Source organism: Bombus flavifrons, chromosome 14, assembly GCF_040668555.2.
Source record: "Bombus flavifrons isolate JBK064 chromosome 14, iyBomFlav1_principal, whole genome shotgun sequence".
Lineage (NCBI taxonomy): Eukaryota > Metazoa > Arthropoda > Insecta > Hymenoptera > Apidae > Bombus > Bombus flavifrons.
This window is the reverse complement of record NC_138455.1, coordinates 4,678,693-4,704,384: the sequence shown is the minus strand read 5'-3', so window position 1 is coordinate 4,704,384 and position 25,692 is coordinate 4,678,693. Positions and strand designations below refer to the sequence as shown.

Sequence of the window (25,692 nt, the reverse complement as noted above, 5' to 3'; positions counted from 1 at the left end):
TCGCAGCATACATTGAAAACTAACATTTTTTGCGGGATTATTTCATTTCAATATGTTTATTTAAAAATAAGTTTAAATGAAAATAAATGAAATATTTTTCCTTCAATTAAACTTGATATAAGATTATTCATTTCTGTAGTCATAGGATAAAAATTATACATGTACATGGTTTAGTCCATTAATAAAATTATAGAAATGTACTAATTGTAAATTAACAAAACATGAATATTTAGCTGATTTTCATTGTTGAAATGATATATTAGACGATATTAATACATAAAGTTATTTCTTCATCCATATTATGAAGGAATTTAATAATTTCCCTGCTAATTCTGTATTTTTCTATTAATATCTTACAATTTTCTGCCGATAATATTGTTCTTTTAAACACTAAGCTTATATTATTCAAAAAAGTAGGAACTTAAATAAAAATCAGAACTTAAGAAATTATTGAACATTTAAGGCATACTTTTATTAAATAAAAGTATTACAAAACAAATGATTTAATCTTCTTCTTCCTCTGGAGCAGCTCCTCCGCTTCCCTTACGCAAGTTCTTCCTCTTGACACGACCAGGTCTACCACCACCAAATGGAGATTTTAGTGAGAAGTCAATGTGCTTCTGTGAATCCAATCTCACAATGAAAGATGGAATGTTCACCACTTGTTTACGCACTCTGGAATAGGAATACATGTTATGTTTCGTATTTCTACTTCCCAATAATTTGTATCTTTAACACTTTAAGATATTAATTTATGACTCTATTTAACATATAAAGAATATACCAATTATATATTTTTAACGCGAATACGTATCCGTAAGTACGCGACAGACGTTAAGTGCCAGTTTCCTAACACTCAAGTGGCCTGCCTGAAAGAAAATATTAATACACAGTGCTGCATGTTCTTGAGTATCATAGCTACCCAGCCAATATTTAAAATCACATTTTTTCTATTGTTTTCATTGGACAATCAGGAATGTTTGAATACCTGCAGTAGCCAAAAGACTATTACTCTCACGTTTCATTCTTAGAGGAAACTAAAAATTGTCTCCAGCTATGAAACCAAACAAGTATTTACTCCTTATTTGGTGATTAATCTGGAATTTACTATTGCCTTAAAGATTAGAAACAATCTGTGTATAATCAGATATTTCTTGCCCATTTTTTAAGGCATATGAAGTATTCTATTTAATGAAATTTACCTAATATGACGTTGACGAATAAGCACACGGGCATGATGAATAGATTTAGCAAGTCCCAATTTGAATACTTGAGTTTGAAGTCGTCTTTCTAAGAAATCTTCGATTTTCAAGCCAAGAACATAATCAAGTTTCATACGGCTTTCATCCAGCACTCCAATTCTTACCAAGCGACGCAAAAGAGCATTTCCTGATAATTACGTACTTTAATAAATAAAAATTAAAGTATACAAAGAAAACATTAAATGCATGATTTCGTCAGTAGAAATAAAGAAATAACATCAAAATGATCAGACAAGAGGTGTCAGAAAGTAATTCATCATATAAATCTAGTAAAAAGTTTATTGAATGAAAGATATTAGTAAGAATTTATGTAATACCTTCGAACAAACGTTTAGGATCCTTTTCTTCCAAAGTAAGAAGCTCACGAGCAGCTTTTCGAATATTTGCTAGTGTGTATTTAACTCTCCAGACTTCACGCTTGTTACGAAGACCATATTCACCAATAATTCGTAATTCTTGATCTAAACGAGCCTTCTCATAAGGTCTCCTTGGAGTAACATAAGTTTTTGAAAAAACTGAGGGTATCCGTCCGTTAACCATTTTGTATAGTCGTTACCTAATATATATTTAATAAACAATATTTTCTTTTATTTCATAAATATATATAATATTTAAATGGATAAATTTATTGTAATATTGTAAAATTATGCTTCTATATAAGATAACGAAAATAAAATTTATTCGAACCACGTGTGTAAAGAACGTTAAGAAACAATCAATTCGAAGAGATATTTAAACTCAACCTAATATAGTTTAAAATACATTAGATATTGATAATATTAGAAATTGTTATTATTACTGAATTAAATTAAATTTTAAATGACTTTTAAGTAAATAGCATACCTTACTCGACTGCTTAAGAATAACGACCACACCACGCTGTATACGAAGTAGAAATGGCCGACATCCTACTGCAAATTATAATTCTGAAGCGAACACAGCGCACAAACAGGAAATCCAGTTCGTTTCAAGTAGCGGGCTTTCTAAGAAATATTTTATTATACAATACATAATAATATTGTATGTACTATTATAAGATTTAATATAAATTAAAAGAATTTATAATTCTAATACTAATACACCAGCCTATATTATTCATACTGTCATATTTAGAATAAAAAATACTTTGTTCATTTTAGAAAGATTAATTTTTATTTAAATAAAAGTATTAATAAAAAATACGCTTTAATGCTGAATATTTTTAAATATTTTTTAATTATAATTTGATAGTTTTTTTCATATAATAAATTTGATATATTAATTATATTTGCATAACATGTCTCAATGTTTAACATGATAAACATGTATCCCATGTATTTTTTTGTACGCTATTATATCGATAAATATATCTTGTAGATCTGAGACATACATCTTACAAAATATTTATCAATGAACTGTTTTCGTTACTTTTTAGTTGTGAAATGTAAGTTTAAAACAAACAATACATACGTCATTGACCACATGCAATTACGAACAAATCCACGACAATATCGCAAACAAATTTATTTCAAAATAATAAGTCCTTTGATAAGGATGAATTTTTTATCGGTTTCGCGATAATTTTATAGAACTTTATATTGTACATTACTGCTGACCTATCTGTTTTCAAATGTGCAGTTATTACGAAGTACATTCAGTAGTAATGATATAATTATATTTACAGTATATAGTAACGATAAATGTACGGTATATTTTTAAAATGAATAAAATTAAGTGCTCTATTTAATTTTATAAAATATCAGTGTTTCATCTCCAAATTTTTTAATTCTAACCTAAATAAATTCTTTTTTTATGCCTAAATCTTAACTTTACTTAATGCTTATAAATTCTTTAATCAGCTGCAAATACATACATATGTCACTATTTTTATCATGAAATATTATGGTACATGAACAATAAATTATTTAAAATAGTCGTCTTAATTTTGTAAAGTCATTGCACTAGAGTATATATTTTTAAATCATTCTTTTTATCTTTTTATCATTATTCTTTTTTAAATTATTTTGAAATTTCATAAAAATAATTAAATAGTTTTTCTTATGTAAAGAGTGTGAAATCATATGATACTAAAATCAATGTATATAACAAATAACATATTTTGTAATTCTTATATCTTCAGATTAAATACATACTGAAATAAGTCACGTTTCATATTAAGTCACGTTTAAATCACGTTTTAGTTTGATATTCTTGGATTTTTTTGCTGGAGCATGCGTCGATATGCAGGGTTATTCTATTGACCCAGAACATGGTGAGACAAAGATAAAAGAAGATGTAAGTAAGAATCACGTTTTCAACATGCTCAGTATCTTTGTAACAGTAAAGGAAGCATTAAGAAAACATTTTTGTTCAGTTTTGTCTGATATCAAGAACTAGTTCACTTTATTGCAATTTAAAATCTTTTCATTTTTAAACTTCTAATAGATTTTATATCATGGAAGCTTTTGGAACTGTAAGTATTGGAATCTTATCATTTTACAATAACTTCTTTTTTAAATAATTTCTAAGAAATTTATTTAATAAAATTTTTATTGACTGTAGTGATAAAAATCCCAAAAACTGATAAGGGAAAACGTTGTTATACTTGAAGCTACTGTTGGGTTTAAAAAATTTTATTTAGTATCTTCTTTGTTTGTCGATATGAACAGTTATTTTTTAATAAAATTAGATAAAAAAATATTGGAATGATTAGTGTTTAAATATATATTAAATAAAATTTATTTATTTAATTATTAAATATATTATATTATATATTATACCTTTTTTGATAAAGATTATTCTATACATTGAATAAAAAAAGAAAGTACTAATATATTTGAATAAAAAATACCTCTAATTAGAAAAAGAGGTGTACTGGATGGGAGATGATTTATGTGGAGCAGTATCCACCATTTAGTATCTCATGTGTTCATTTGCATTATGAATTTGCGAGTTTGATGTCCCAAATTTACAAGTATAAGCTGAAAAAGAAAATAAAAAATTATCTATTCTACGACTATCATAAAAATGTAACTGTTATACAATTATAAAAAATAGATTTATAATTTTGATAATATTCAAAGATATTCAAAATAAAATTTTAATATTTAGTAAGACATAAAAGCAGGCCATGTATTAATCATCATTTAGAAATGTTATGTCTGTACCAAACATTGTGTGAATTGAATATTATAAATTCTTTTTATAGGAAGTATCTTTTCATAGTCTACAGATCTAGACTGCAGCATATTATTTTTAGATATAGTTTACAATTAAAAAAATAATTAAGAAATATTAAAAAAAAGAGTGAAAAGAGATCATCTTGTAATGTATGTATAGATAATAATTATATAGACCTTTTAAAAGAAGTTTATAACTCATGTGAGTAAACTCATGCAAGATAACAGGTCATATGTGTATTACAATCACAGTTATCATATGAGATGTATTAATATCTACTACTCTATTGTATCACATCTTCAATATAATTTTTCTAAATTATATAAATAGAGATAGATTTGCACAGTATCTCAAATATTTAATTAGAAATATATCATTTATTCCAATGCATTTTCAAAATTAAAATTTTTATATATATCTCTTTTAGTATCCTGTTTTGAAGTCTTTTCTTGTGGGATCACTATCTGGTACATTTTCAACTATTTTATTTCAACCATTGGATCTTGTTAAAACCAGACTCCAAAGCAAAGTGAATATGCATCTTGAGTAAGTGCAAAATAATATAATGTTTCATTTTTTAAATTAATTTATACAAAATTATTTAATTTGCTTATTCTTGTACTAGTACTCCAAAAAGTGGTACTTTAGGCATAGTAATTCATATAATCAAAAATGAAAATGTGTTTGGACTCTGGAAGGGTATGACTCCAGTAAGAATTTTTGCAATTATTAGATTTAACAAACTTAAGAAATGTTACTGATTAAACAAAATTTTCAGACCATTACTAGAGTTGTACCTGGTGTTGGATTGTATTTTTCAACATTACATTGGTTAAAGCACACATTGCATCTAAAAGATCCACTCACATCTACAGAAGCTTTGTTATTAGGTATTACTGCAAGGTCTATGTCTGGAGTTTTATTAATTCCAATAACAGTAGTAAAAACACGTTTTGAAGTAGGTGTAATTATTACAAATATATTTATATTTTAATATATACACTATAGGAAGAAAAATATGCAGAAAGTAACATTTAATGATTAGACATAAAAATATTGATATTAATAATCTAGAATATTTCAGTTAATACCGGTTACATGAAATCATAAAATTTAATATTGATATTGTTTTCATAGAGTGAAGTTTATAAATATAATAGCGTAGCAGAAGCATTAAGATTAATTTACAAGCAGGAAGGAGTAAGAGGTCTTTCAAGAGGGTTAATACCAACGTTATTAAGAGATGCTCCTTATAGTGGCATTTATCTCACGTTTTATACTCAATTAAAAAGTATTTTTACGGAAGCAGGTAAATTTTTATCAAAATAAAATTAGAAACTAATTTATCCACGATATGATTATATCTTTTTAATATTTCTTTTTAGATTTGCCCTACGCCAAATCGTCAGCTCCGATTCATTTTAGTTGTGGAATACTAGCAGGAATATTTGCTTCCATTGTAACACAACCTGCCGATGTAATCAAGACAAAAATGCAATTATATCCCAATGAATTTAAAGACGTTCGTAATGCAGCTTTTAGGATTTATAAAAGATATGGTGTATTAGGATATTTTAAAGGCATTGTTCCACGAATGTTGAGAAGGACATTAGTGACTGCAATGGCTTGGACCGTATACGAAGAGGTAGCAAAATTTTTAAATCTTTCACTTTTTTATTATCAAGACAAATCATACGAATTAAATAATATATTATTTTTAGGTTACAAAATTTATAGGGCTTAAATAAAATTGTTTCTATTTAATAATATAATTTTTTGGTGTTTGTTGACATCAAATTTAAAGAAAGTCAATAATTTACGCATGATGGAACCAAAGTCATTTAGCCAATACAAATATTTACACTTGATATACAGTATTTTAGTTTTGTACAAAGATAATTTGATTCTAACGGACAATTGTATTATAGCAAATATCACTACTATGTACAGTATTCAGGTAGAATATCCTATCGCTCAATAATGTGTTATTCCTGTATATATTTTTATTTAATAAATTTTATAATTTAATGTTAAAAATTATACAGTGTCTGTTACTTTGCTTATATTCCTGCCTATTTTAATGTTTGCATGTTTTCCAAAATAACCTGATACTTTCATTGTAGTACTGTTTTATTAAATTTAATTAACAATCTTAAAAGTATTACAATGTAAATTATAGACAATTTACCTTCATATCTTTTTTTATATGTAGCCTAAAGTAACATTTGCATCAGATACGAATAGATTACTAATAAATCTGTTTTTAATTTTTAAATTATAATGTTGACAATATTAGATACTAAATTTTTAGAATTTTGATTTTTCGTAATTAGCTTGAAGAGTACGCGACGCGACAAATATCAACTTAAACGCAAGTGTATAAAATTCATGATTGGAATTTTTAGATTATTCAAAATCTTTACCTTAATATTATATTAAGCAGTGTGCAAGTGAGCCTGTTGTAATGGTTATATTCCCATGGCATGTCTTCTGTCTGAAAATAGACAACACAGCTTTTAGAAATTATGATCCTATTATCTTTTTCTCTCATATTAATTTTGGTCGTTACCAAATAGCACAGGATAACGTATTTATATATTATTTGTTAACCTTGTCCTAATACATGACATTTAAAAAATTATCATACTTCTGTCGGCTACATGTGTGAGGAAGCAGATTACATAATTAAAACTGATCATCTTTGCTTGTGACATTGGAAATAAACAGAATAAGTTTTTAAATACATTATACAAAATTTAAATAAAAATAATTAATGTATTAATAAACTTATAGACGAAAAAGTGACATTAATTATGATTACAAAAGTTACATAACAAATGTTATTAACCTTTTTAGAAGATACTTATTAATATAAAAATTTAATACTATTTAATAAATTTACTCCTTTTTCATGTGAGTAGGTCTGTGCTGAAATAATGTTTTAATAAATTTATTTTTAGTAATTTTCCTTCAATATAAAATTATTTATCAGATGTATGACAATATAAAAATGAAATGAGAGTGGAATGAAAACCTATCATGATGGATAACAAATTTTAATTAGAAACAATTGGGATCTTTTATCATGTAAGACTCCTTTCATCCCAATGTAACAATACAAGACGATCCTTTATTTAGAGCCATTATTTTAATACTCTGTTTCTTCCATTTCTCTTTCTTTCTTTCTATCTTTTTTTTTTTTTAAATCTATGTGGTCCAGGAAGTATATTATTAAATTTGTGAATGATTTATCATGAGTCAATATGAATTACATATGAATTACACAAATGTAGTACGCGCACAAAGTATGAGTTTTCTATAAGCCGAAATGAAGGACACGATAAAAGAATAAGACAAGATATGATTAAAGGGGATGTCCTCGGAGCACCATAAGATACATTCCACATGACCTGTCATCAACCTTCAAATCGCTGTACCGTGATACTATAAGAATTACGACTTTCTGCTAAGAAAATTTGACTGAGCTTCGCCATGTCCTGTCTCTCAGAACTAAAAATAATGGAGAAAAAAATGCATGCAAAGGGAAGAATATGCATCATATATGATACATGTTTCTCGAACTTTTACAAGTAGAGTTCAAAAGACGACGATACAACTATATACCAAGTTATAATCTGGACTTATTTATCGATTAATCAATTATAGCCACATGGCTGTTAAATATGCGTATTTTATATTTTTGGACTATACATATGAATCTTTTATTATTTAAAAAAATTATGGCTTTATTATCTTAAACATAATGATTAAACTTGTTCCTTTGGGTACATAGCAGAAATTTTCCCTGACTAATTAATAATTGTTTGATTTCAAATTGAATATGCTCCAATAAATTACAATCAGGGAATAAGGAAAGTAAGAGCAGGAGTTTGTTATCATAACTTTAAGCACTCAAATATTGCTCCAAAATAAAGATCACCATTTTGAAAACGTCTAATTTTCCTAATAAAAGGACATGTTTGGTATTATCATTCCGATATAAATACCTCAGAAATGCGTAGTAGAAGCTAGGATTGTATAGTCACAGTCACACAGGGCACTGTTGTGGCAGGTCTACGGAAGTAGGCACTGTTTCCTCCACTAAACCACTAATTTCTTTTCGACAAAAAAGCTATGCAGTCGTTGAAGTTATATAATTGATTTACCCTATGAAGACATTATACCGATCAAAGCAAGCATAGGTATACCTTCTCCTATCTTGCTCTGTAGACAATATCTATAGTACTACATGATAAAAATACCTTTCATATGGGAACAACTTTTACTATTCCTTGCTCGACATTACCTCGATGCACCGTTTTTCAGTAATATGTTACATAGAGCGAGCTCGTCACTTTGAAAATTAAACGCTGTACAAACAGGTCCATATGAAATTTAGTACAAGTGTTTCTCCGATTAATAGGCAGGACCAGAGACTGGCTCGCTGTGACTATGCCATTCTTCAAAATTACAGATAATTATCATGTATATATTATGTGCATCTAATGAAACTCACCTGGTAAAGAACCTGTACAGTAATTGAGACGAGTATGATATATTGTTTAGTGCATACCTGGCTTACTTCTCACTCACTAACCAATCAAGAGTAGTTACTTGTGACTTCGACTTCTAGATCGATGGCGACGCCGGTTGTGATGACTCGAGCTTCGATGATCACGACTTCCTGAAAGTTAAATGGATTTTTGAATAGTTCAAATTTTGCAATGGTGCATTATTTATTTACCTTTATCTCGAGCATGACGTCGGTGATCATCATCTCGATGTCTGTCATGTTTGTCTCTTGATCTGCTTCTACTTCTGTGTCCTGAATTTCTGCACATAATTAGCAATATGAAATTATCATACCTTAATAATTTAATGTAATAAATTAATATGTGAGTAGCTATGATACCTGTGACTGCTTGAGTCATGTCTGCCTTTATCATCATCACGCCTACGACGTTTATCTCTTTCTCTATCCCTATCCCTATCATCTCTTCTTCGCCTATCAAGTTCTTCATTTGCACGTGCTCTTTGTTTTCTATCCTCTTCCCTCCTTTGCTCCTTTTCATCTCTGGCTTTTTCACGTTTACTCTACAAAGTTATTTTTATAGTAATTATCATTTCAAGCTATCAGAGAATGTATACAAAATATATTTCTTAAAAGTTATGAGTTACCATAATTTCTTGAAGAGCGCTCTTTAACCTAGCATAGCCAACATGTTGTTTACCCATTAGGTGATCATCAATTCGTTGTTGAGCATCACCAACAATAAGAAATGCACCACATACATCACACACCTCCATCTGTTTTTCTTGTGCAGCAGCTAATTCAGCAGTCTAAGATAAACGAAATTTTCAGCTTTTACTGTTCTTTATTATGATACTTTATACAATGTATTATAATATTTACCTGATTGTAATGACTATTATCATTAGACTTTCTTAACGTTTCTCGTTCTTCTTTTAATTGATCGCATAGTCTCATTAGGCCTTGAGCCTGTTCCACATTGCCTTGTATTCCGCTTTGCTCTGCTTCTTCTACTAGTTTATTGATTTTTTCAGTTAAAAGTGCAATTTGTTCTTCATTTCTTTGAGTTTGTGCTGGTGTCAAGGTAGGCTAAATAAATAACAATTCATAGATTTTTATCATTACAAACACAGGGCACTCTACAAAATGAATCTTTAAAATTAATTTACCGCTTCTGTTCTTCCAATAAGGGCTAATCGTTGTTTGCCCTTTATTATTTTTCTTTCAACTTCATTCAACATGCTTTGACAAAATCTAATAAATTCATCCTCGTATTGTTGTTTTCGATACGAGTAGGGAGCTTTTTCAAATAATTCTCTAGCTTCGTCATCATGCACTCGAGAACACGCACCCAAATCAGCTCTCGTATTAACGAATAAATCATGAGGGCAAAATTTAACTAAATACAATTTACAAAACTGTAATGAAAAATAAGAATGAAAATTATGACGAAATATCAATACTTCAAAACTCCAACTTTTCAAATAACTATGTCGGAATATCAACATTTTCGAGTGCTTACCTCAGGATCTTCCCAATTAAGTTCTTTGGGTTTTTCATTGGGAAGAACATTTCTATTTCTTCCCATAAGCTCGTCGAGCAGAGCAGCAGCAGCAGCAGCAGCCATGTTCCAAAATTCTTGATTGAATGTCGGTTATTAATGGTACACGAAAATGCACCGATAATTTTTATGTAAACACTATGAAACCTACGTAGTTTGTTCGCGCTTTATGAGTAGGATTTAATAAATGATGGAACTGTGTAAAGTCACTTGAACAAGAAAAACACACAGGGACATTAAGTGAATCAAACGAAGTGTTAATACTTTGATTCTAACCCCGAACTCCTTTTTACTTTAGAAGGCGGTAGTGTAGCAAACAATATGGCGAAACTTATAGAAAGTATATACATATGTGAAAGCGAACAAGAGAAAATCCAAATTTCCACTCGTTCAATTCAATAAACAATGTATATTAAACAAATCCTAACTTGTTTTATATTTCTTTCAGCTGTTTGTTCTTTATTTATTTAATGCAAGTATCCTGAAAAATTAAAAAAGAAACTCTATATAGTAAAGCGCAACGAGTTGCGCTATGACGTTTTGATAATCTTCATTACTACTTGATATAATATGAAACATTAATGTCTCTTTTTAACAGTATATATAGAGGGTGGTTGGTAACTGGTGGTACAAGCGGAAAGGGGGTGATTCTACGCGAAAAAAGAAGTCGAAAATATAGAATAAAAATTAAAAAAAAAATTTTTTTTTTTAATTTTTTCATCGAGACAACGATCTACAGTGAAATTCGTTATAACGTACGGCACGCGTACCGAGCGAAAATTCAAAGTCGATTTTCTCGAAAACAAAGCCTCAAATGAAAAATTTTTATTCTATATTTTCGACTCCTTTTTTCGCGTAGAATCACCCCCTTTCCGCTTGTACCACCAGTTAGCTACCACCCTGTATATATATATAATGTAATATATGTATATATAATAATACATAATATATATATATATATATATATATATATATACATCTAAGTTTATTGTCATTTTCTTTATAAGAATAAAAAATAATTTCATTATTCAATTATATCTGATACATATGCATGACTTAATTTTTCTATATATTTTATACCATACATAACTCGTTTAAACAGACAGTTGACTATTTCTCCGCGCACATAACCTTAAGCGCGTCTTATATAAATTTTGCTTTCTTGTTTTTGGGATTCTCAGCACGCATTTCAAAAATATTCATAATAGCAGCATTCTAAAGTAACAAGTGTTATTAAAGATAACGTAATAATAATTTATTGATTATCACTGATAAACTAATGTTGAATATACCATATTTGCAATATCCATAAATATAATTTCATATCTAATTCAGCATACCAATTATAACTCCGGATATCAATCGTTCTCAATCTAAAAATAATTGTCAGATTTCTACAGAGTAAGAGTACGAAATGCTAGAAACGATTTATATATTATACAATTAATTCATAGAACTATAACTATACTTTATTCGAATAAATATAATAATTACTCCAGAGTGTGCTTTTATCTTTTCTTTGTAATTTCAACGAAAGATGTATGATGACACCAGATGTGATATAATTAACGACAAAAATGTGACGATGATTGCGACGATGGATGATAATTATCAAAGGAATGCCGATTGAATTTATTCGTACTCTTCGTCATCGGGTCGTACTTGAGGGAATCTTCTCACAGGCTGGTGTTGAGGTTGCGGGCGTCTATGTTGAAGAGGAATGTTCACTTCCTCGGGACTGCGGAAAACTTGGTTCACGGGTAAACGAAATTGAGGAAGACCCGTTGGTTGTGGACGTGCTGACGGTGGAATACTATTCAACGTAGGTTGGGGACTCGCATACACCTATAGATACATATCTCACATTTTTATCTCCTTTTACTTTACATTTCAAGGTAGTAGCATGTAAATAAAATCTTACAGGTGGAGTAGGACGGCGAATAGGTGCAGAAGGAGTAATCTGATAGTCACCAGCCTCGCGCTCGTCCGGGTGAATGTCTGTCGGGAAGTATCTTTCGCTGTATCTCAAGGTTACGTTAGGTTTGTTCTCAGCTTCAGCCAAGTTCAATGGTTTGTAAAGGTACTCGTTGACGAAATGGTACTGCGAACTCTTTTTGCAATTGATGTCTCCACTCGGAGGCATGCAAATTAGATGAACCTGTAATAGAGATCTGTAACTATCTCGAGGTTTAAGGAGAGAAAGGAGTTTCGTGGGATAGTTAACGCCGCGAACATTTTTATTTGCATCTCTGCTATCGAGAGAAGGAACGCGAGTAGATTATCCCGGAAACGCATAACGGCGCACTGGTATCGGGCGATTGAATGTGCGATTTATGATTGGCCTTACCCACCTGCTTGTCCGGGTACAGAAAACCGGAAGAGGTATGGTGAAAACGCGCGCCAAAGCATGAGAGAAGTGAAATTTGCTTATCAGTGATATTCAAACTTGGCTGTTTGCACGATCACGGGAATTTTATATTCGTCAACGTTTTCACTTGCAGCAGCTCAGATTACGCATAAAAGGTCACTATTCGTGTAATTACGGAATAGAACAGGTGTGGAAAGTGTCTCGCATTCTTGCGTTGAATGCGGAGAGTAGATCTATTTAAAGATTGTGTCTGCTGAAAATTACCTGATGGAATGTAAATCCTTCGGGGCAGATCCAAGAGTGTTTTGCGTTGTCTTGACAATAGTGGAAGACTTCGCAATTAAGATCTTCATCGGCATAATAGCCCGTTTGCTTGTTCACACAATCGAATTTACTTTGTGGTAAAAGAAGAGTCAAACGATCGGGCTCTTCTTTCTCTTCCAATTCTTCAGCTTCCTTTAAGTTTAGAATACAATTTGAAGCATTATACATGTTTTAATGCGAGCAAAGTAGCTACTAAACCATTTATGTAAGACATTTCATTTCTCTGTTGTATTCTTTGAAAGATAGTAGTTAAGATCTTTCTTAAAATTAGCTCAATGATTTACTACAAAATTATTACTTAATTTCAATAGTCGTTCTGGGATGGCAACGAAATACGTAATTATTGGAAATCACAGACAAAACAAAAATGCTTTACTTCTTCAAGAACATTTTTTTCTTTTCATCTTAATGACTGACTATTACATAAGCTTATTGAGTGGAACTGCAAACAATGGATGCAAGAATTTCTTAGACTACTTTCACTTATTGTGAGATACAAAAGCGTAACAGTTTCACCTGTACATTGATATTCCCCAAAATTTTTTAAATGACAACTGTATAATTTGCTTTGAATGGATATTAAAGAAATATAATTACCCGAACATTTTGTGGTTGTCCACCACGAAGAATACCACCACGTGGTGGTCCACTCACTCTGATAGCTGTCTGATCGAGAGGTGGGCCCGATGGTTTACGGTATAGCTATAAAAGAATAATGCTCACAAATAAAAAGTACCTGTATTTATATTCATGAATGAAGAGCAATCAAACTCATCTTGTGCTTCTGAGATCATTCATGAAAGTATGCGTTCTTTTTACGCGGTTATGCATGGTAATATATAAAGGTACGCAAGTCAATACGTTAAGCAATTGAAAGTAACTTATTTTTACGTAAGTTATTACGCAACATGTAGCGACAGGCGCAATATTATATAACGTAACTGTTTTCGTTGCAAGTAATAATTTTAATTTTATAAGTAACTAATAAAACGTATAAAGTAACTAATTGTTGTCATGTTTGTAATTAAATAAAAGTAACAATCATTGTCATAACATCAGGAATATCTAGTTTCTCTCCCCCCCAAAAAAAATTATTATTTCGGAATAGTCATCGCAGTTCTTTATCTTCAGGATTGGTATCTTTAAAAGTTTGATAATTCATAACAGAATTCTCAAATTTCTACATGTCCTCGTTTCATATGAAGATTCATTATGAAGATTATAGAAGATATGAAGGGGAAAGACACAAGTCATATTTCTTGTAAGAGCTAATTTGTACTTATAATATTTTTCTCCTGTAATTTTCATATGTACAAAACCTAATGTATCGCGAATAAATTATAATTTTATTGCTTACAGGTGGTTGACTGCTGGGATTTCTGAAGGCAGGCGTCGGAGAAGGAGTAGGTGTTACAATGTTATCCTCGTAGCTGTTATCGCGGAAACCTTGACCAGCACTAAGGCCAGACGAATAGAGTGGCCCTAAACTGGATGATTTGCCGGGATAAGACACTCTTGGTTCTAGATCGTAAGATCCCTGCGCTGCTGCAGTTGCAGCTAATGCCGCTAGACACAGCCAATACATTCTACAAATGGAAATCGTGAGAGTTCCGTTAAATGAACCACGTCAATTTTTCACTCTTCAGGATGACGCGTGTGATATATTTTTCGATATGTAGTACAGAGAGAAAATTTATCCCATTTGCTGCGGACATATGCAAGGGAAAGCGACCTTGGTTCTTGATGCCCTCCATAAAGCGTCATAGCCGAGCCGAAGTGAAAAGCAGCGATATTTCATTAGATTTACGTAAAGCTGATGTTCATCTCGCACGAAATTATTATCATCATTTATAAATTAATCGATCTCATTTATTACCTTGTAATCGCATCGCGTGCGACTGATTATTTTTCAACATCTTTTACGTAATTCTTTTTACATTTGAATTGATTAATAACGACGTTAGTAGCGGTGATCTTCCAGTGTTTAATAATCAAATATATCATTACAATTTCACCCGCAGGTATGGAAGTATTAGAAATGAAAAATGATTGAAGGAGAGATAGGAACATAAATCATTGGTTAGAAAAGTGGTACATATCTGTTAACTTTTTAGCAGATTCATTCGCAGCTGACCGTCTGTAAATGTACTGAAATCATGCATGTCGATGACCTAAAATATTCGCGAGAAATGCAGTAAAATAACCTAATCGATAAATACACTTACTTACATACATATAAACGTATAAGTATACTTGTTCAAAGGAAACGAAACTAGTTACTTTCTACATAAATATACTTTAACGAAATTATCAATATTTATCGTATTTATCAAACGTAAGAAGAGTTCATTAAACTTATCGATTTTTTGACAGCCTATTGTTTGTCTTGAAAGAAATACATCCGTTTACACTTCTACCGATAATGGTCGTGGAAAGCACCTTACTTTCTAAGTGCGTAAAACACGGATAGTGGTTTCACGATTCGTTGGAAACATCTCATTCGTAACGGTGATGACGATGTATCGCGAGAGATCCGGGGCTTTCGATAAATTTGAAAGGCTCGACTTACGAGAGTGAATCTTCCGACATCTCAGTGGTAATAATCTGTCAGTTGTTAAGAGAAATCGCTTGTACAGATGTGATAGATGCGAAAAGATATCACGGAGATTGATAAATTGAGAAATCAAAGCGATCTTTATATTTAACATATCAAATAAATTGTAATTGAGAAATAAAAATTGTAATAAATATCCCTCTACTCTTACTTCTTACAAATACCCTATTTCTTATAAAATAGACTATTTTACAGGAAAGCATTTACAATACCAAAGTTTTGAACCGCTATGTGTTTCATACTCATTATTCTTGAATTAAAAATGCAATCCAGTACAGATACAACCGGATAAGTGATTTCAAATTTTATAATATCAGCGAAATAGTTACTTGCATAGATCACTGGTGAAAACTTTTTATTTTTTATTTTTTTTTTTTTGAGAAGGTAAACCCGAATGAAACGAGTATTGGAAAAGGTTTCCTGAGCCTGTTACAAAGATCAAACGTAACCTGCTTTTTTCTCGCTTAATACAACTTTTACGCAACCCGTTTCTCGTATGGGATCCCGGGTCATCGCGTAATTCCGTTGCGGTGATTTACTTGATTGACCAGTCCATTTAAAGAAACAAAGTGGTCAATAAGTAGCAACTACGGGGAACGGAAAAAATGTCGCTCTTAATGAGAATCTTGTCTTTACTAGGCGTAAGTCCGCGAACCGGCCGATCGTTAAAGAGTCAGTCGCAAACTTGGTTCGATCGGTAGTCCCGAGTGAAAGTGAGAGGGTCTGCGTGTAAAAATGGTACTATCCGGAGAAAAATGGGAACATATCTGTCTAGAGCGTTGCAAATTATGTTATGATGTAAGAGTATGTATGCAGATCGCGAAACAATATCGTTCAAGGTACGCAACTGGAAAGGACACCGATCGAGGATTCGATAGAACTTGATGTCAGGAATTCGATCGCCACCACTAATTTTTCATGTTGCGTTTCTATTTCAGTTTCTCCGATATCGTTGATCAAGAAAAATCATAGAAACTTTCTCTGCATTCTGGTACATGATCAAACGTAATTAACATATCTTAATAATTAGAGCAATTTTCAGAGATTACTTGGAACGTAATTGTGCGAATTTAGTTTCTTTTTTACTTGGATGTATTTATGGCAACGATTAGTTTCATTCAATGAAATCTCCTGTAATAAATCGCTAAACTTTCTCAAGGTTGACTGCTTTGAATTAAAAATGTAGATTCAGCACAATGGATCATATGATTTTTAATAGATATTAATTGAGATTGATTTACTTTTATAAGTGTGACTAATTTGCAATAAATGTGAGAAAATGGGAATGATCTAAGTTATTGTCGAAATTAATTTTAGGATTTTTTAAAAGAAGTATTTCTTGTTTTCAACGAAGTTATGCTTGAGACTGGAAGCTGATCCACGGGGGGTTCTCGAACCATATCAAAGAAAGCAATTGCATAATGAAAAAAGAGATAGTTGTCGGACAGCTACAAACGAGAGGAACGCGATAGTATAATATAATCAGTAGAGAGCATACGTAACTGGTCGGCCAATTGTCAAACTTGGACGTGTTCTCACGGAAATCTGGAGCAGACTTTATTTTTGTGGCGACATTCTTTTTCTGATTCAAAGTAGATCAAAGCTGCGGTCTTCAGAGTGCCAACTTTTTATTCCCGTATTCTATGCTCCAGAATTTTAAGATTATAAGAAGTCTTGAATAATTTTATTTTTAATAAATATTATATAATGTAATAAAATGATATTATATAAGCTTAAAAATGTTTAAAATGAACTATCCTACTCTAGATACTACGAATTAAGAATAATTGATAAAATAGTTCGATGTAATAACACATCGATCAACTAATGCGACTAAAATCTTTCATAAATTCCTAACTTGCAGTTCCTGATCTCCCTCGCACAACCGGTTTCCTTTCCCGTTTCCAGGGCACGTGCCATAATCTTTGCTCCGCCATGCATAACGACGATAATTTCGCAAAATTTTTCATAATATTTCCATAGACCTACCTACTGCAATACACATTGCAATAATATTGTTAAATATCATCCGGATTATTTATTCATCGTTAATCGTTCCAAATGATTATTTGCACGTTCGAAAAAGAAGAACATCAATGATACACAGATGAAAAGTCGAGAAATGATCATTGGATTTCCAATGGAAAACACTTGCACTGTTCTATTATTATTTGTCACTAATCCCACATTTTTTACTTCTTCCCCTTCTCAAATTTTTCGAAACGTACTTTTTACCCCACTTACCTGTCAACGACGGAGGTAGAGGAGTAACAGCACGATTGACAACACACGAGCTTTATCTTGGCCGGCCGGTTCTTCATTCTCTTATATAGCGTGTCTCGCTGAAAGTTACCTCCACCAAGTAATATCTGGGTTCGCTTTGGGGTAGTGGGAGACATTGGTCGATGTACATTGTAAATCGATGTGTTCTCCAAAATTTTTGGTCCACAAACGGTGATCTTAAACAGCGAAAAATGATCAATACCATATCAATCCAATGAGCAAGATGAATTTGATGTAATGGTATAAAAGTATAACTGTGAATTACTCTAACTTTATTTTATCGGATTATATCGGATGATGCAGTGAAGCAGTCCTAATGATTTAATTAAGTGTAATGTTCAGCATGGGACATTTATGGATAAATGCAATTTACCTTAGATTTAGATGCTTTGGAACTAAATTAAACGTAGTCTTCTGAAATTGTGATTAGTAGAAGAAGGCGTGGATGTTTACAGTGAAAAAGTTTTCATGTGCTGCGAACGGTAAAATAATTTCTTTGGCTTACTTTGAAGCTGAAATCTTTTCTCTTTGACTTTCCATTTTCATTTCAAGCATTAATAAGTTGTTTCACGTGGCTTTATTCGCGGAACGCTAAATAGTTTCTTTTATCCATTGGTTCCTTTCGCCCACGCATTCCCAAAATGAATCTTGTAAAATGGATGAGATACATAGAGATCTTAATTAATGAAGTAGGGTACGAAGTAGAATTTTGGATCATGTTTCATCATCGAAAAGCTTTATAAACGTGCTCTACTATGTCAAATTGTATTACATGATATATAGGATATAGATCGTAAAAATCGAATCGGAAATAATAGAAAGCTAATTACGTTAAACGTGGAATTTATATGTATATACGTAACGAAGCAGGTATTGTACTATGATATGTAATCGATTGCAGTTAAATCGATTGCAGTTAAATTGCACGATACCTATCTGGTAATTCAAGAAAGTGAAACAGAGCTGCGTCAAATCAGAAATTCTTAAGTGAAATTCCTTACGTTTTTTTCACACGAATGTCGAAAGCTATCAGTGGAATTAAGAAAGAATAGATAAAGGTGAACATAATTATTGGCAATATTTGTATACCAATGGATGTGTTTTCATGGTTAATGAGATTTTAACGAAGCACCTGAAGAAAAAGCGGTTGATTGCACGGTTGGATGCAATTCTTACGTCACCGATAGCTACGGCCTTTTGATACTTCTTATTTTTATAGACACGAGAATTCACATCCGGTCGTTTCCGCAAAGTATTTTCAATAGCAATGGGGTCCCAACGAAATCAGGTGAAGTGGCTTTCTACCACGCACCACATGAAAATTTTCTTCCGATAGTAGGTCGCCGTATTTCGACGACTCAAATTTTACGCCGTTGCTAAAACTTTATTTGCATTCAATAAACGTGACTTTAATCTTTATGTGCATCAATGAACTGCATATTTTGATTTTATAAACTGTTGGAGCACATTGACAGGCCATTCTATATTCATTTATTAAGTTTCTATTGTCATTTAAAAATCTTAAAGTAGCAAATGGTATAAGAATTTGAGACAAGAACTTGCGATAAATAATGATGAGCTTTTTTGCGTATCACTGGCCTATTTGCGTGCATCTTTGTATCTCTTCGTATGCATGACGTACAAATACACACTTTAATTGCTTTTCACCTAAATCGTAAGCTGCACACTGTGTTACTGAAATGTCGAAAGTAGGTTGGTTTATTCGTACTTAATTTAATTGCCTTTCACGCAGAATCCATATCTTGATCACATCCATAAAAAGTTCTTGTATTCTTTCCTTTCTTCTTATGCACTTATTCGCTTTTCAATTATTTTCTCAGTTTAATTTCTCGAGTACATTACATTCTAAGATACCAATTTTTAACTTAACGGTTCTAAAAAGTCAACGTTATATAATTATATGGATTTTGTAAATGGAGCCGGTGATTTTGACATGATCGTTGGATTGTACGTCAATCAATCGGTAAGCGCCTGGGTGAACCGAAGAGGAGGGAGAACAAAGTCAAAATTCACGCCCACTGAGAAACTTTCGATCTCTTTTCTTCGATTTCTTGACTCCTCGGCAGCGTGAATCGCTTCTCCCCCTTGAATTCAACGCGCTGCTTAGCATGTAATTTATTGAAATCGTATGGAAACGGATCGCGTGGACTTTCTTTCTTGCAGAGACGCCTATCGAAGGTCATTGTTTTCACTTGACGGAAATCGAGGAGTGATTCCTTTCGATTGATGCGATCGACGAAATCCCTCCAAGATTTGGCCGTCATTCACTTTCTTTGCCTCTCCTTGTTCTTCATACCGTAACTTTTCCTTTTCTTGTCAACGAAGTGTATAGTTTTCGGTATAGCTATACTTGTATACTTGCATGTGCATACTTGGCACATTTCACGTTCATAGACTTGATCCGAACATTATTTTTGTCACAATTCATCAAAGTATACATGTTAACGAAGATTTTGATATTTTTCTTGCTTAAATTCTAGTTCAAATGTGTCGCAATAATTCGTTCGATCGAGCAATTAGTATAGTGTTTGAAACTGCTCTTCGGCTGAAACAAGTTTCACCTACACGTTTCGTACCTACTTTGTTCTTCATGGATAACATATCGAACAATGAATTCTGTTCATTTCCAGTTACATATATGTATACTTCAAACCCTGGTGCGTTCGTTCCTTAGAAAATTGACCTCGTCAAAGAGAATTGACTTTTTTCAGATATCAAACCGGTTTCTACTAACTGCAACTGAATTTAGATCGCCAAGTTAAAGAATAAAATGTTTTTCGTATATGAATGTACCGCACACCGTTATAGCTAAACAATATATTAACTCCTCATTGTTCTCGGTGAATCCCTCCTTTAGCCTTTTCATTGTACATCATCGAACATTTGATCTCAAATCTTCAACTTTCACGTTGCTATCAGTTTAACTACACTTTTTCATGACAGAAATGTCGAAAGAATATCGACATAAATAACATTAATTAATAATTAAACAATTAATACGTAATGTAAAAATTTCTTATTAAATCTTGATTGAAATATTCTGATTAATGTGGTTTCAATGAGTAAATATAATATCGTTTATGACGATTGTATTATATCATAATCTTTCAATGAATAGCAAAAACGAATTTATCATTTATAGGGAGGCGTGGTACTGGTAGAGTAACAGATATTTGGGTGTTCCGGCCGTATAAAAGCGTAAGAAATACTTTCACCAGCTGTCAGACCTGCAGGAGAAAGTGTGTTCGCCCTCCGTTCCGCCCCTGTAGTACGCAAATGGACCATTAAAGGGGAAAATGAGGAAAACGAGGAGAACAAGATGAAAATCGTAATTAGGCGGAAGATGAACTTTAGTCTGCCAACTGCAGACATTTATTCGTTCTGTTTGGTTCTGTCAGTTTCTTCTTTAGATATCCTACATTGCAATAATTGCTAGTAGTTCAGGTGAATGACCGTCACCTTTATGCATAGACGGCATTCTTTCCATTCACGAGAATAACTTATGTTAACGTTCTGCGATATGCAAATACAAGGAATCAAAGTCCATAGCGTGCTACCTTGTTAATTTTGAAATTTATTCTTGAAGAGATATGTCTAAATTTCTTTTCTTTTTTTTTTTGTCGTTGATTTCGAAAAGCATAATCTTTGTAAAGACTCCAGGAGTGAGTAAGACTTGAAATGTAGCTAAGACACCTGAAATCAAAACTGAACATGTAAATAAATCAAAAACTCTTTTAAATATAATTTTCTTCGAAAAATGAAATAATGTTTTATGATAAATATGCTACATAGAAAGAAGGATACAAAAAGAGATAAAGATAGAAAGATTACATAATGTTTATGTGTTGTAATTAGATGTTTACATCTAATGAATTTGATGTGCTTGCAAATTAATTAGATGTTTACATAGCTGCATTAATTCTTATTAGTGTTTCCTGTTTTTACACAAGTACTACTTTTTACGTAATTGAGGAATAACTTTTAAAATATAATAGCAATATAAAATCATATAACACTGTTTTTCTTCAGTATCTACTGGTTATCTGTACAAATATTTAAATATAGAAATTGAAACAAAGTAAAAATTAGTAGTTTATACAATACTGTCTAAACAATAAACTAGAATAGATGGAAGACGCAAGGAATTCATAATAATGTTTTTTCAACTACAAGTATGTACACATCGAACATTACAGTAATAAATAACGTACATATTTTATTTCATATTTTAATATTTTATACAAAGGCTCCTACTTAATATTATTTATGATTTCATATCATCGTAAAAAATATTTTTAATAAAATAAAAAACATCAGTCATTTTTCAGTCAATGCTTTCAATGCCTCATCGATCAACGATGTGCTGGAACTATTGGAAACAATAAGTGAATATTTTCTACAATTTTGTTATATTACGCTATTCATTCATTGTCGATAGTGTAACATTTGCCAACAAATTTTCCATGATCACCATGCAAATATTTGTTGTTTGTCCATATCTTTTAATAAACAGTTAAATTGAACTAAATGTTATGTTATGCACGACATACAGAAACCAAAGACATACATTTTAAATAAACAGATATGGCAATAAGGTGTAAAATTTCTTTACATACATGATTAATTTTTGGACTCTGTATTATCGTTTGTTAGACCAGTCAACTGAGACTAGAACATATTTTGCTTAAATAATTTACAAATACAGATATATCGTAAAATTGTGAGAGTGAATCTAAACAAATATGATGTAATCACATAATCCAGATGAATTTTTCACAATTTCCGATATAATAACAATGTATAGGAATATGTTAGTTAATGTTAATCACGCATCAACTTTGGTCACGTGGTTTCAGATGCTTTGCGAGATCGAATAGTTTTTTTATGTTTTACTGGTTCCATTACACTATCATTATCGGACATTGAAGAATCTCTTAACGTTTTCCGTCCGCGTCCCACGTTTCTTTCTTCATTTTCAGATCCAATAGATTCTCTGTTTGATTTCCGTCTTTGACGTTGTGGAATTTGATTGTGAACTTCCATAGCTTCACGGAGATGTTTTCGTTTTGCTTCCCAAAACATTTCTTGTCTTTGTGCAATTTCAGGATACCTATCGAATAAATTAGATTCAGCAAATAAAGTAAAAAAATTTGATATTTCTTACTTGTAAGATAAGGATTATCTTAATACCTTTCAGTAAATTCTTTAGTAGGTGGAATGACTAAATGCCATCCTTTCTTAGGTTCGTGTACTGCTAAATTTGTAAATATTTCTTTAATTTCATCAGGAGGCAATTTAATAACAGATGAAATTGTTTTTCGGTCTAGGAATTCGTGTTCCATAAATGACAATAACTGAAAATGCGCAGTTGTTAGTATAATATTCTATATAAGCCGTTTTCATAAATTATTTAATAAACATAACACTTACGACATAATCCCTAGCTCTACACATAAGTTCAGCAGGAATACCATTGTGTGATGATATACTATCCTTTGGATACAAAAGTTCACTACTTACAACCCAATTTCCCTGTACTAAAACTGCTACTTGTTGCAAATATTTTAAAACAGCTGTTGTTTCCTGATCTGGTGATAAAATTAACCTCAACTGCGCAAAGGATATTACTTTGGCTATAAAACAAATTTTTATCATTACTACATAGTAACCTAAAATAAATACAGATAGATCTTGAAGATACTAACCATCTTTCATGAGTGTTTTAACTTGATCAAGAAGAGGTAAAGTTCTAATATAATTGAGAGATGTAGTTGGATTAGCAATATCTAATTTCGATTCATCTTTTATTCGTGGTGCTAACAGATCTAAATATTGTTCAGTTGATATATTCAATGTATTTACAGTTTCATCAGTAGCAGAACAAAACATTTCTAAACGTGTAAGCTGAAAATATATATCTTTAATAAATGTCTAATATAATATTTCAGTAATAAATTCAACTAAAGATAAAATATTAACCTCTGCCTGAGCGCCATTTACTGGAACATAATTTGTATGAATCCATCTTTCTTCTAAACTTTTTTTGGTATGGTGCTGGAAAGATTGCTCTTGTATCTTTTTCATAAACTCAGGCTTTTGTCTAGCAAAGGTTACATTGACTTGTTTTGGACCTTCTTCTTCCTCTTCATAATCTATATATATTAAAGATTACCATTATTAAGAAGATATTTCAATCAAATTAAATTAAACCAATAGAATCTTAATCAGATGTCACCTTCACCCATATTTTTGGCATCATCTCTTATACGTTTGTCACTTTTATCTAGATAGTTAAACTCTGGGCGCAACTGAATAATTCCTTTTAATGGTGTTATATGTAATTCTCCATCTTGGAAAATACCAATTCCATAATTAGAACAGTTTGGTAATGCACGAGAAGACTGTAATACTGTTTTATCCATAAGATTACTGTAATATAAAATTTATAATATATAATACATCTAAGGTAGATAAATTATTTATTTATATATCCGGATTCTTTAAAATACCTGTCAAATGCCTTTTCATCATTTTCTTGATCAATGTTTGTATCCCCATCAGCATTTATTGCAATTTGTTCGCCTTTACTTTGATCATAATTGACACTATGTGTATCTATTGCTACTTCTATGAGCACTTCTTGATTCTCTGGCTTTATTGAAGTTTTTAAAAAAGTGGTATTGTCATAACCTTCTCCAGAAGGACGGACGGGATATTGAAAAATAAATAATTTATCTGCGAGTGTTTTTGAAAGAAACACTGGAATCTGGAAGGAATCCAAAAATGTTGTATTTCATCTTCAATTTTTCTTTTACCTCGTATGATTATTTAATTAAAAAAATGTAATTATTATTCATGCATTACTTTTAAGGATTTATTTAAAATAAAAATTGTTCATGCAGCAATAAAATATTTACGAGTGTGTAACACAAATTTACTTCTGTGTAATTAAAATATAAACATTATCGTTGTAAAATCACATTATTAAGTTATAAAATTAGTTTATATAAAATAAATATCATAACAATTTAAGCAAGGAACATAACCTAAACATAACCTAAAAATTAAATAACTGGAAAGAAAATAAAAATTCGCTTACAAACCTCTTTAACCACTGGGTCATTCTCATTTTCCATCTTACTAGTACTACACATTTGAACACGATTATTTGGAACTTATTCCTTAATACTACCAGAGAGAAAATACTTTGATATCACCTAAACGACCTCTAATACAAACACTTGATTTCTGTTATTTTGTTACGTCTTTAAAGTAGATAATTGAGATAAAATATATGTAGATGAAATGTATATTTGGTGAAAAAGATATAATGAAGTTGCGTCGTACACAATGTGTTAGGAGCACGTTGATTCTTAGAATGCAAAAATGATTTATGAATTGATATGACAAATTCTTTCAAACTAATATATGTAAAAATGTACACTGTGTGAAAAATAGCGAAGTGTATTTTTGAAATTTGTTTTCTAGATTATATGCGTAATAGATGTTTGCAAATTACTTATTTACCACTTACTACTCACACTACTCACTATATCCTTCCTTACCAAC

The 25,692-nt window shown here is 31.2% G+C and overlaps 5 protein-coding genes across 12 annotated transcripts; 1 reads left to right on the top strand and 4 right to left on the bottom strand.

The window, feature by feature from the left end:
• Nucleotides 1–447: 447 nt before the first annotated feature.
• On the bottom strand, nucleotides 448–4,220 carry RpS9 (ribosomal protein S9). Its single transcript, XM_069126578.1, has 5 exons — nucleotides 4,093–4,220; nucleotides 2,106–2,245; nucleotides 1,580–1,818; nucleotides 1,203–1,389; nucleotides 448–675 (listed from the first exon to the last, which is right to left on the bottom strand). The coding sequence occupies exons 3-5, from the start codon at nucleotides 1,800–1,802 to the stop codon at nucleotides 504–506; spliced, it is 582 nt and encodes a 193-aa protein (XP_068982679.1). The 5' UTR covers nucleotides 1,803–1,818; nucleotides 2,106–2,245; nucleotides 4,093–4,220; the 3' UTR covers nucleotides 448–503.
• LOC138186576 (mitochondrial glycine transporter) lies at nucleotides 2,696–6,458 on the top strand. 2 transcript variants are annotated; one of them, XM_069126577.1, is made up of 7 exons: nucleotides 2,696–3,536; nucleotides 4,849–4,967; nucleotides 5,047–5,131; nucleotides 5,200–5,379; nucleotides 5,559–5,730; nucleotides 5,807–6,066; nucleotides 6,143–6,458. In XM_069126577.1, the coding sequence occupies exons 1-7, from the start codon at nucleotides 3,483–3,485 to the stop codon at nucleotides 6,167–6,169; spliced, it is 897 nt and encodes a 298-aa protein (XP_068982678.1). In that variant the 5' UTR covers nucleotides 2,696–3,482; the 3' UTR covers nucleotides 6,170–6,458. The 2 variants fall into 2 exon arrangements, with proteins under 2 accessions (XP_068982678.1, XP_068982677.1); XM_069126576.1 differs by lacking the exon at nucleotides 2,696–3,536 and adding an exon at nucleotides 4,127–4,270.
• Nucleotides 3,963–11,012, bottom strand: LOC138186575 (luc7-like protein 3). Of its 7 annotated transcripts, none has more exons than XR_011174924.1 (8): nucleotides 10,475–11,004; nucleotides 10,122–10,370; nucleotides 9,835–10,041; nucleotides 9,600–9,761; nucleotides 9,334–9,515; nucleotides 9,166–9,254; nucleotides 6,845–9,105; nucleotides 3,963–4,222 (listed from the first exon to the last, which is right to left on the bottom strand). XR_011174924.1 is itself a non-coding variant. In XM_069126575.1 (8 exons), the coding sequence occupies exons 1-7, from the start codon at nucleotides 10,577–10,579 to the stop codon at nucleotides 9,032–9,034; spliced, it is 1,068 nt and encodes a 355-aa protein (XP_068982676.1). In that variant the 5' UTR covers nucleotides 10,580–11,012; the 3' UTR covers nucleotides 6,828–6,915; nucleotides 9,019–9,031. The 7 variants fall into 7 exon arrangements, 4 of the variants coding, with proteins under 4 accessions (XP_068982676.1, XP_068982675.1, XP_068982673.1 ...); XR_011174925.1 differs by lacking the exon at nucleotides 3,963–4,222 and having other exon boundaries at nucleotides 6,828–6,915; nucleotides 8,429–9,105; XR_011174926.1 differs by lacking the exon at nucleotides 3,963–4,222 and having other exon boundaries at nucleotides 6,828–8,588; nucleotides 8,684–9,105.
• A 561-nt stretch (nucleotides 11,013–11,573) lies between these two features.
• On the bottom strand, nucleotides 11,574–18,223 carry LOC138186865 (uncharacterized). The gene is made up of 6 exons (XM_069127120.1): nucleotides 18,064–18,223; nucleotides 14,563–14,791; nucleotides 13,803–13,907; nucleotides 13,146–13,337; nucleotides 12,435–12,671; nucleotides 11,574–12,358 (listed from the first exon to the last, which is right to left on the bottom strand). The coding sequence occupies exons 1-6, from the start codon at nucleotides 18,216–18,218 to the stop codon at nucleotides 12,146–12,148; spliced, it is 1,131 nt and encodes a 376-aa protein (XP_068983221.1). The 5' UTR covers nucleotides 18,219–18,223; the 3' UTR covers nucleotides 11,574–12,145.
• A 4,073-nt stretch (nucleotides 18,224–22,296) lies between these two features.
• Polr3E (RNA polymerase III subunit E) lies at nucleotides 22,297–25,474 on the bottom strand. Its single transcript, XM_069127561.1, has 8 exons — nucleotides 25,227–25,474; nucleotides 24,633–24,889; nucleotides 24,359–24,552; nucleotides 24,103–24,275; nucleotides 23,829–24,027; nucleotides 23,554–23,756; nucleotides 23,314–23,477; nucleotides 22,297–23,233 (listed from the first exon to the last, which is right to left on the bottom strand). Exons 1-8 carry the CDS (start codon nucleotides 25,275–25,277, stop codon nucleotides 22,966–22,968), a joined length of 1,509 nt encoding a protein of 502 aa, XP_068983662.1. The 5' UTR covers nucleotides 25,278–25,474; the 3' UTR covers nucleotides 22,297–22,965.
• Between the last annotated feature and the right edge of the window lie 218 nt (nucleotides 25,475–25,692).

What these genes read in the sequence shown, in the direction of transcription:
- RpS9 (XM_069126578.1), bottom strand. Translation starts at nt 1,802, where the DNA reads ATGGTTAACGGACGGATACCCTCAGTTTTTTCAAAAACTTATGTTACT. An exon ending in TCCTAAACGTTTGTTCGAAG is followed by an intron (nt 1,390 to 1,579) that starts GTATTACATAAA and finishes CGTAATTATCAG; the next exon opens with GAAATGCTCTTTTGCGTCGC. An exon ending in ATTCGTCAACGTCATATTAG is followed by an intron (nt 676 to 1,202) that starts GTAAATTTCATT and finishes TTCCTATTCCAG; the next exon opens with AGTGCGTAAACAAGTGGTGA.
- LOC138186576 (XM_069126576.1), top strand. Translation starts at nt 4,127, where the DNA reads ATGATTTATGTGGAGCAGTATCCACCATTTAGTATCTCATGTGTTCAT. An exon ending in TCTGGAAGGGTATGACTCCA is followed by an intron (nt 5,132 to 5,199) that starts GTAAGAATTTTT and finishes CAAAATTTTCAG; the next exon opens with ACCATTACTAGAGTTGTACC. An exon ending in CTTGGACCGTATACGAAGAG is followed by an intron (nt 6,067 to 6,142) that starts GTAGCAAAATTT and finishes TATTATTTTTAG; the next exon opens with GTTACAAAATTTATAGGGCT.
- LOC138186575 (XM_069126575.1), bottom strand. Translation starts at nt 10,579, where the DNA reads ATGGCTGCTGCTGCTGCTGCTGCTCTGCTCGACGAGCTTATGGGAAGA. An exon ending in ATAATAGTCATTACAATCAG is followed by an intron (nt 9,762 to 9,834) that starts GTAAATATTATA and finishes CGTTTATCTTAG; the next exon opens with ACTGCTGAATTAGCTGCTGC. An exon ending in ACGTCATGCTCGAGATAAAG is followed by an intron (nt 9,106 to 9,165) that starts GTAAATAAATAA and finishes TTTAACTTTCAG; the next exon opens with GAAGTCGTGATCATCGAAGC.
- LOC138186865 (XM_069127120.1), bottom strand. Translation starts at nt 18,218, where the DNA reads ATGTCTCCCACTACCCCAAAGCGAACCCAGATATTACTTGGTGGAGGT. An exon ending in GACAACCACAAAATGTTCGG is followed by an intron (nt 13,338 to 13,802) that starts GTAATTATATTT and finishes CTAAACTTAAAG; the next exon opens with GAAGCTGAAGAATTGGAAGA. An exon ending in AAGGATTTACATTCCATCAG is followed by an intron (nt 12,672 to 13,145) that starts GTAATTTTCAGC and finishes TCTCTATTACAG; the next exon opens with GTTCATCTAATTTGCATGCC.
- Polr3E (XM_069127561.1), bottom strand. Translation starts at nt 25,277, where the DNA reads ATGTGTAGTACTAGTAAGATGGAAAATGAGAATGACCCAGTGGTTAAA. An exon ending in GATGAAAAGGCATTTGACAG is followed by an intron (nt 24,553 to 24,632) that starts GTATTTTAAAGA and finishes TTTATATTACAG; the next exon opens with TAATCTTATGGATAAAACAG. An exon ending in GTAGAGCTAGGGATTATGTC is followed by an intron (nt 23,478 to 23,553) that starts GTAAGTGTTATG and finishes GCGCATTTTCAG; the next exon opens with TTATTGTCATTTATGGAACA.